At 41.6% G+C, this 10,000-nt stretch overlaps 1 protein-coding gene and 1 long non-coding RNA gene across 2 annotated transcripts in view; one reads left to right on the top strand and one right to left on the bottom strand.

Moving 5' to 3' along the window:
- LOC134093975 (uncharacterized) overlaps positions 1-93 on the top strand; it is a 2,480-nt gene extending 2,387 nt beyond the window's left edge. The window contains exon 6 of the long non-coding RNA XR_009940400.1: positions 1-93. This exon is cut by the window's left edge and continues 326 nt beyond it. This is a non-coding gene — a long non-coding RNA (uncharacterized LOC134093975).
- A 2,349-nt stretch (positions 94-2,442) lies between these two features.
- On the bottom strand, positions 2,443-9,676 carry slc5a12 (solute carrier family 5 member 12). The gene is made up of 15 exons (XM_062547143.1): positions 9,235-9,676; positions 9,039-9,104; positions 8,831-8,882; positions 8,680-8,747; positions 7,857-8,011; positions 7,144-7,284; positions 6,756-6,885; positions 6,496-6,584; positions 5,865-5,977; positions 5,494-5,561; positions 5,141-5,227; positions 4,348-4,553; positions 3,522-3,625; positions 3,029-3,153; positions 2,443-2,846 (listed from the first exon to the last, which is right to left on the bottom strand). The coding sequence occupies exons 1-15, from the start codon at positions 9,574-9,576 to the stop codon at positions 2,724-2,726; spliced, it is 1,869 nt and encodes a 622-aa protein (XP_062403127.1). The 5' UTR covers positions 9,577-9,676; the 3' UTR covers positions 2,443-2,723.
- Positions 9,677-10,000: the final 324 nt, after the last annotated feature.

Here is a 10,000-nt window from a genome sequence, read left to right as displayed (position 1 = left end):
TTTTTGTTCAATCCTATGTCTTCATATTATAATGTTTGTATGGCCTGCTCAATGATTTTCATTGAAAAGTGTTCATTAAAAGTTCAAATGGTATTTTCTTTGTTGTTGCTTTTATTGACCAGATCCAAAACATGTTGGTATAGGTCAGGTAAATCACAAATCAAATGTTCAAATGTACAATATCTTTCACTGTAAATTCACAGCAAATTGCTGGCTAATAATTGCATGACTTTTACAGTAAAAATGAAAACATACAGTATGGTATTGTGATTATACACAACATGATACTGTAAATTCACAGCAAATGGCTGGCTACTGAGTTGCATGACTTTTACAGTAAAACATGAAATTCACAGTAATTTACTGTGAGATAGTACCGGTAAATTACTGTGAAAGTCATGCAATTATTAGCCAGCAATTTACTGTAAATTCACAGTGAAACATTTTACAGTGCAGTATTCAGTTATTCGCCAGTAAATGGCAGAAGGACATCTACTCTATGTGCAGGAAAATTGAATGCTATCCTCACAGACAATTGTAGATAAATAGTATCAACTGTGTTTATTCTACCCCCTATGCAATTCATGATGCAAAGTGTCTTTTACTGAAGCCTGAAAACTGTACTGTTCCTTGCCACTGCTTTGATTGGCAACTCAGGAATTCAAGTCATCCAAATAATGGGCTGTATGCCTCAGGAGCGACCTGCCTTGCGATGGCTTGTTTCGTATGTGCCTTCACCTTCAAAACAATCTTTGAACATCATTTTCCTCTGTCGGCATGCATCCTCTAGTGTTTCACAATTAGAAAACAAAATCTACAACCTCTTCCATCAAAACCGCAGTTTATTTATGGCGTATGAAGTTGTCTGGAGAAAAGAAGTGATATAACGAACCATTTAATACTCTACCTGTCAGATGTGCCTATCTATTGTGAAACTAAAGACACAGCCGAGATAAACAGAACACAATTTGAATATCTAACATTAGAAGCTGACAGAAGATGCTAGATCAAAGGCAGAGGGAGACAGGGCAGTGGGGGGAGACGGCAATAACAGCCTTTCATTTCAGCACGCATCAAGAGCTGCCTCTCAGTGCCACATTTACATCTGCTGCGCTCCGCAAGAGAACCTACACCATGGACCAAACAACCAGAGGGTCATTACGACTGGATCAACCCCAAACCCCAAATATGTTGATGGTTAAAGCATTTCACAAACATAGTTGAAATGCATCAAGTATGTTTAATTTTCATGTCATGTTCTTGGCTATTATTATTTACAGTATATAGCTATTATTTAAAGAGTAAGTAGAAACGACTGCAAAATAAAATTAAAATGATACTATTACTATCTAACATTCACAGTGTGTTTCAAAGTCAAGTGCAATTAATACAAACAGACTTTGTAAGTCTAATTTCCAGCTAATAGCAGGTTTTGGAATTCTATTTGGTATTTGGTGAAGCTGCTGTGTAGAGAATGTGGAGTTGATCTCCTGTAGATGATGCCATGTCCTCTGGAGATCCTTAACTTCACAAACACTCTGAGTCATCGCATTTAACTCCTTAACTCCACAAACACTCTGCTAGTCATCACATTTTAATTCATTAACTCCAAAAGGTAAAAAATCACCGCTCATCCGTGTGAGGTGCAGGATTAAGAGTGACTGGATATTTAAGAGAAGAATCCGCACACTTCAAGTCTTTGTGAAAAAATAGCTTTACTGATAGCAAGCTTTCGGTCGTTAGACCTTCTTCAGGCAGAGTGAATCATACAGACAACAGTGCTGAGTTAATACACCTGGCTTGATTGAAAACACCTGTGTCAAAAAAGCATCATGGGACAAATTCATTAACTCCACAAACACTCTGAGTCATCACATTTAACTCCTTAACTCCACAAACACTCCGAGGCGTCACATTTAACTCATTAACTCCACAAACACTCTGATCACCATCAGATTTAGCTCGTACCAACATTTTTAACTCATCGCATGAAGCCACCTTTCAGTCCTTTCTCTATTTTTGCTTTCTAAATAAAACTGCTCTGTATGTTGCATTTCATTCGATTTAACAACAGTATAAAGCATTTAACAGTAAATCAACTACAGGGAAAGTCACAACGTAAGGCCTGAAAAATGACCAAGGTCAAGCCTATTTGTTCCATTACATGTGCTTTTAGTCCCAGGGTAAATGTCCAACCATGCAGTAACATTAACTTAACTACAAATTATTAACTTCATTGCTATTTACTGTACAATACACACTCCTACTGCACTGAACAGAATACTTTTCATTCGATGGGCTAGCCACGGTTCAAAGTTGCATTTCAGAATCTGAATAATCCGTTTGTTAATAAACAAATAAATATGTTTTCATTTCACAAGATTAAAACACAATGACTTTAAAACATTTTTAAAACAGGTATTTTTATTTTAATGGTACTGATTAACCTCAAGCTAATCTGTGTTTCACTGATCTTATTTACTTATTATACTTATACATTTATTATACACTATACTGTTATTAATCTTAATTTTGCTTAACAGTTTTTAATGCATACATCTTTGAAAAATATCTCTAATTGTGTTTGAATTATGCTATAAAGTCCATGTGATAAGACACTTTAAATTACTGCTGTATATAAATTGTTCAATTCAAAAACTCATAATAAATAACTAAACTGTTGCGTATAACACAATATTAGAAATTATACAACTCTGAAGTGTTTATGCCTGTGCATCTTTAACAAAGCCAGAATTAGTGTAGGCAGCATCCTGTATGTTGAAGGTTTTCACTGAAGAGTCATAGTCTGGACATTTATCATCTGTCATATCTGCATTCCCCAGATCCTGTTGAGATACAAGAAAAAATGTTATTTGTTGCTCTTTTTTGTTAGTTGTTAATTGTTATGTATTGTTAATGAGAATACGTCAAATCTCTAGTGAGCATGGGCACTTCAGTGAATGGTCAACGCTGACCATGAAAAACTAGAGGGTATAGCAGTAAAGCTGTATGAGACGTGTAAACTGACCAGTTTGTCCTGCTCGTGGTCCACCCCACACCAGCACTGCCTCCGCAGGCGCTCGGAGCAGAAGCAGAAGAGGTCACCCACAGGGCGGATGAGTCCCGGCCTCACCTCTCTGGGATTGGAGCTGCCTGCACCAGCACAGAGACATGAACAACGTGAGAAACTCCCTACACAACAATAAGGAAATACCTCCTCATTTAATTGGTTATGCAGAGGTTGTTATTTGTCATCTCAAATTCATGTGTCATATTGTGTTATGTGCGTGCCCACATAAATCTTACAAAGTTGTTGTGACTATTTTTTGGATGGTGATTACACTGAATGAAATATCCGGCCCAATTTCTAGACAATCTGTTACCCTCAGAACCTTGTGTGTGGGGGAGTATCTGGTGTGCTTTTCCTGACACTACAGTTCTGTGTATCCTTTCTATTGAAGAAGCCCAGTGAAGCATCACTGAGTTTTTCATGTCATTCAACCAATGGCATGTATATGCACCTGTAAGGAAGGTGATGATCAGACCTGCGACGATCGTGCTTACGAATCCCACTGCACTGTAGTACAAGTACGACATGGAGTACCACGTCTCAGCCAAAGCTGACCTAATGGAAACAAAATGCGGTTCGACTCATATGGATAATATACTCACAGGTGTCTGCACATTTTGTACACAGGCATAAATCATAACCTGCACATGTTGAGCATGTTTTGGCCGACAAATCCAACTGTTGGTTATTCAACCTTTACCTCCTTCAACCAAGTACATGTCAATATCAATGTATGTATCACAGTAGTTTATCAACAGCTAAATCTCCAAGAACAGGTTATCAATGGACAGTGCAGCAGAGGAATGGCATATGGCAGAGCAGCACGGGCAGCATGGAGATCCGCTTTTGGACACAAGATGTGTTAACTCTGCCGTCTCAGAGCCCACGCATACCTAAGATCACTTCCACACCAGCAGACAGGCTGCAGCTACAGCGGGATGTGGTGGACAGGGCAGGCAGAAGAATGCAGAGCGTGGTACAGCACTTTGGTAAGATAAGCACAAAAGCAGATGGCAAACCCACAGTCATCAGTATCCATGAACATCAACCCAGCAGGGCCCAGATGATCTTTCTGTCTGTTTGTCCATCACGCTACGCTCTGACAATGGCCTGCCTGTCTGTGCACTGCATTAGGCTCCGCTATACGCTATGCTGTAGCATGTGCTGCTCTGATGAGCTCTACAGGCGCTCCCCAGTGCTCCCACACACACACACACACACACACACACACACACACACACACACACACACACACACACACACACACTCACACACACCCGTGTGCTGCAGGAGACGCAGAGCTGCTGATGAATGGTTCCATGGTGGCATTGATGTGTGCGGGGGGGAGGGAGGTGTTCACTGGACAGCCCTGCACACTCAGGGCCAGAGGGTGTGTGTGGAGATCAGAGGCAGGGTAGAGGAAGGCTCCAATGCCCACCCAGAAGGACACAGCAATGCCCAGCATCAGGCCGCCAACTGCCCCCTGGGGAGAGAGAGGCACATGCGGTCAGCACTGCTCTGGACGTTAGAACTGGACTTCTGATGAAGAGCATGGGTCTGTTGTGGTGCTACAGTGACCACTCTGAGAGGCCACAGCACCAGCACAGCAACATCTCCCATACTGAAGCACTTAAACACTCGCCCCCTCAAGCAACTACGCCGGGATAGTTTTTGCTGATCATTTCCTCAACATATGGACAGTTGAAAGCCTAGCATAATGTGACTAATGCCAGTGAAAACTGAGTGGTATGGTCTATGAAGAAACTGAGTATGAGCATTTTTAAAACTATTTTTAAAAGTTTTTTAAATCCCAGTGTTTTAAATCCTACAATTGTCATTATTGTATATGTTGTATATGTTCATGAAATGCCACTCTCTTAACATTCCTAATGTCCTATTGTTACTATATTTATGCATGAAATTATCTATTGTTGTTGTTGTTGTTGTCGTCATCTTGTTGTAATTGTTGCTGCCATTATATCGGATATAGAATAATTCATCTTTTGAGTTTCCTCCAGCATATGTGGGAGAGCTTGAAGTATCAGTAGACGGTACAAAATCTTAACTGACCTTGGAATTGGCGCAGGGGAAAAGAATGCCGAGAGAAAACAGGCCTAGCATGGGTCCTCCGCACATACCATGGATACTGAGCGCCGCCTGAGGAGGAGAGACAGGAAGGGAACATTACTCTGGGAGCAGGAAGGTGAACGGGGCCGAGGAGAGAGTAGAAGAGCAGCAGTAGCTCCACAGCCCTGAGCTGAGCTACGGTTCTCAAGGGGAAGGCAGATTTACACACGCACACGCAAACATGGGAGCCCCATCACAGGCAAACACTGTGTCGAAATCGGAGAAAAATCAGCTCAATGGGCAAAAATTCAACTGGCAAAAATGTGTTATTAATTTAAATGGACAAATTATTTTACCTGAACTATGCCTCCCATGTAAGATGCTGCAATTGCCATTGAGGTGCAGCAAACTCCAAACACAATGCCTGTAAAAGAAAGAATAAATTCAGTACAATGGATCTGTGTATGCACACCATGCATATGCAGTGCATGTATGCACATTCAGCAGAATTCAAAATAGCATTTAGCCCTTTATGCAAGTTGCACTGTATTGAATCAGATCATGAAGGAGGGGAATATGATTATGATTGTTGGAATATATTGCAATGTTATTTGATTACATTGGCACTGGTAAATCACTACACTTTTGAAATGTCCTGACAGATGAATTCTACTTGTGGTCCACAAAGTGCAATACTGCTTCTTCCAACTAAAAGAGTTCTTCTTACACAGTCCTTTGCTGATCCAGGCAGCTGTTTGGTTTGAGATGTTCTCACAGCACTGGCTCACAAAGTCCTCATAGGTCACTGTGGCCAGGGCGTTTATGCTAGCTGCTACGGTGCTGAAACATGTGTGGAGCAGACAAGAGCAAACACAATCTGAATGGGATAAATACGGGCTCACAGTCCTGCATCATGCGTGCGTCTACAGTATGTGCTTTAGACAACGTGATGTGCACAGCAAGGGAAAGAAGCGCTATAGGCTCTGCTGCCTTATCCAGCCACAGGTGCTCTTTGGTGCTGTAGTTATAGATTCATAAAAAATCACCATATCTCAACAGGGACTGGCAAGAACCAGACCTAGGGGTCGAAAACATGCAGTCTGTGTTTGTTTGCCCATGCTCTAGTCTAAAAATAGTGTTTGAAGGTGGAGTCTGTTTTTTATTCTGGTTCTAGCCACTTTGTTGTTAAGATTCAGTGATTTTTATCATCATGACGTGCTTTAGACAAGAGATGATCGAAATATCCTTGAATATAAAGTTTGGAAATGTTTTGTTTTGATTGTAGATCCCAAACTGTCTGTAGTACCTAAGATAAGTTATCCCTTATGTGAAAAGATAAATATGGACTCTTTCCAAACCTCAGGGTTCCACTGAAAGCACAAGCAACAAACAGGCCAGGCAGACCAGGATATGCCCCCAGAATTTCCATCACAAAGTAAGGCATGAGCTGGAGAAAGAATTAAACATGAGCCCCATCAAATAACACACAACATTACATCTTCTTTGGTTTTCAATTTCAGAAAATAGCATATTAGAGTATAGTGAAATGGCCATGATTAGGATTGAGGGCACGGAGCAGCTGAGGCCAAAGGCATACTAATGAGGGAGGAAAGCTCACCTGGTCAGGTGCCTGGACCAAGCCTTCGGTCCAAGGATCACAGTTTTCAAAGTATGCATACATAATGAGGCCCGAGAACACAGCACAGACCAGGATCACCAGTAAACCCAGCAGGTTAAAGTACAGAGCTCTGCCAACACAGGGACATGGACCTGCAATGCTTCACCTCACACATACCATCATATACACACAAAACACTGGCCCACGTGCTTTTTCTTTTAAAGCTTCAAAAGGCATGCTATGGCCTGGAATTGTTGAACATGAAGGGGCTGATTTACCAAATGACTTTCCAACCTTCACATTATGGATCAAAGTTCTTTGTTCAACTTTATCTCTTCACACAGCTTGGCTTAATGGCGTCAGTGTAGGTGTGGGTCAGTGCTCTTACAGTCGCGCGTGCGTCTCTGTCCTGCAGGAGATGCAGCGCTGGATAGTGGACTGGTTCACCCCATAGATGCCCAGCCAGGTGAAGGTGCCCCCGATAGATATGGTCCAGAAAGTGTGGCGCCTCAGAGGATCAGGGTCAAAGCTGGACAAATAGACAACTATTAAATGGTTTAGTCTAAAACTAGCAGGCTAACACGCTAAATAAGCACAGGATTTGCCCTGTAAACACCAACATCAGTGCAGATGGCTCTGATAAAGGGAAGCTAAACTGTTTTGCTGTTACTTGTTGTTGTAAGTTACTCCATGCAGGTTTTTGGACCACAGCGTTAAACTACATACGAAAGGGCTTGGACAGCTAATGGGAATGATGGCTATTTTTATTGATCCTTTAGTTTAAAGGGCCACATGCCATCCTAATATATCAATTCCTGTATGATATAATGTTATTAAAGGTATACCTTAAATGTGTTTCAAAACATATCTTGAGTTAAGAAGAAAGATGTAAAGAAAGTAATTCAATCCCAATGTTTTTTGACAATATTGAAATTGTTTTACACCAAACCTCCTCAAACATTAAGCGGCTGTTTCTCATACATGGATGAAGCCTACTTCAGGACTAAAAGGGAACTTTCCATTGAAATCTTCTACAAAATACATGGTGGCAGATGGAATCTGTTAGCATGATGATGGCAGCGTGTTGTTGTTCAGACTCACTCAAACACGTCCAGCCGGTCTCCTCTCTGAGCTGTCTCCCACACGGCCCTCACACCCCCAGTCTGGGTGGTTCCCTGGACCAGCACGGTGAGGAAGCCCACCACCATCACCACCATCTGGAACGCATCTGACCACACCACCGCCTTCAGACCTCCCTGCCCCCAGGACACAGCGCAAATGCAACAGGTCAACAAATGCACTCATTGTCAAATGTACTGTATGGTCATTTCACTCAGGGTTTAGCATCACATGCCCATTTGGGGAGTGGATTAGAAATAATGAATCTAATATCAAATAAATATTATAATGGGTTATAAATCCCATCTGTGTACTTCTGAAACATCCCTGGCAAGGAACTCAAAGGATCTGTACAGTGAGCCAGCTGGGTAATGTCCCAATCAGTGCAGATGGTAGCTCCACAATAGAGAGCCTGTGAGCTTGTGAGAGTGCTGCTGCTGGGAGTTGCAGCAGTTCTCTTACACATGATGTTCCCCACACAACCCTGCAAACCTATTACTGAGGCCTCATAAGATGCCCCGTATTGACCTTGGCCTTGTGATCAGCCCTTCACACCAAACTGATCATGATAAAATGCTTCTAATGCTTTTACTTCTACTTTACTTCTACAGTATTCTATTTATTTACCTATTAGTTTATTTACTGCTATTTTTATTTAACCATGTATTTTCTTTACCATCAAATTTTCCTTTATCAGAGAGTTTGATATGGAGTTCGTGGAGGGTCATTAGGCCATACGAGTGCTTGTATGCTGATACCAAACTCGTTGAATTCAAGATATTGCTGGACATTGCTAGGGACTCACCAAGGTACAATAGAATGTGCAGACTATTCCAGTTGCAAATATAGAACCCCACAGGCTGAAGCCAGTCACTGTGTAAGAAAAAGAAACATTGAAAAAAATAATAAAGAGAAAATGACAACAAGTGTTGAGGAATATCGATGATGCAATCTACCTTGATTTAGAGCCAGGGCAGGAGCATAAACAACCACTCCTGTATATAATATCTGAAATGGAAACGGAAAACTTAAACATTATTCAATATAATGTGGAACAATGTTGATGGGTCATAAATAGGATTCCCAACATTACTCCCATGTTCATCTATGCCAACTTAGAGTTATTTTGTCTGTTTTGAAATAAAGATTTGTTTTTCCACTCACCGTCTGTATCATGTAAATGATGGTAGCAGCTATTCGGACCAACTTACAGAATCTCAGTTCAAGATACTACCAGGACCAAAGCAAGACAACACAAAATAAATGTACAGCAGTCAATAAGTGAGTGACACAAATCAGGCTCACTGAAGCACCAATTTTGTCAACAAAATATCAAACGGAACTGACGTTTGTGAGGTACCTCATATGTGCTTGTTATCCCTGACCTATAGAAGATGGGCAGAAAGAGCTCAGCAGTAGAGATCACCACAAAGGTGTAGGCCACACCAAAGATGAGGAACGAGGCCCCAAAGCGATACACATCTGAGGGGGCACCCAGGACAGTCACTGCCGACATAAAGCTGGCGGTCAGGGAGAGGGCCACTGGGACACACGTCATCTGCCTCCCCCCGACCAGAAACTCTTTAGACGGAGCTTTCCTCTCCTTCACAGCAAAGAAGATTCCAATGCCAGAGGACACCACAAACAGGCAGGAGAAGACCACATAGTCCCAGGCCTGGAACGTTCTCAACGTATTATCCATAATTGCTGTGCTGAAGTGCGGATTTAAATCCAAGCAATCCACTGATCCACTGTCACTCAGAGAACTGAGACAGTGTAAAAGAATGCCTCAAGCCCCACCACAGCACTGTGTTGCATCTACATTAAAGTGACGTTTTGACCATACAAAATGCTGATGTTCACAAACAAACATTAACTAATCCAATTGGTTACCATTTAAAAGTGTGTGTGTATCTCTTCTCTCTCTTTCCCTCTCTCTCTCTCTTCTCTCTCTCTCTCTCTCTGTGTGTGTGTGTGTGTGTGTGTGCATGTTCAACAAATCTGTAAACTTGAATATAACATTTTGCCCTTACTCTAAAGAGCTGTGCTTGCATTGCTTGGAGGAGACTTTTTTGTTTCCGTTTCAACAGAAAATCTTTCAGTGGTTATGTTTTTTTTGCACTATT

Source organism: Sardina pilchardus, chromosome 10, assembly GCF_963854185.1.
Source record: "Sardina pilchardus chromosome 10, fSarPil1.1, whole genome shotgun sequence".
In the NCBI taxonomy this organism is placed as follows: domain Eukaryota; kingdom Metazoa; phylum Chordata; class Actinopteri; order Clupeiformes; family Clupeidae; genus Sardina; species Sardina pilchardus.
Note: the sequence above shows the minus strand (reverse complement) of the source record. Positions and strands in the feature narration are given on the sequence as shown.

Coding starts and splice junctions, on each gene's coding strand:
- slc5a12 (XM_062547143.1), bottom strand. CDS start 9,576: ATGGATAATACGTTGAGAACGTTCCAGGCCTGGGACTATGTGGTCTTC. Junction 9,105..9,234: donor GGATAACAAGCACATATGAG/GTACCTCACAAA, acceptor TGGTCCTGGTAG/TATCTTGAACTGAGATTCTG. Junction 4,554..5,140: donor TCCCCTGCGCCAATTCCAAG/GTCAGTTAAGAT, acceptor CTCTCTCCCCAG/GGGGCAGTTGGCGGCCTGAT.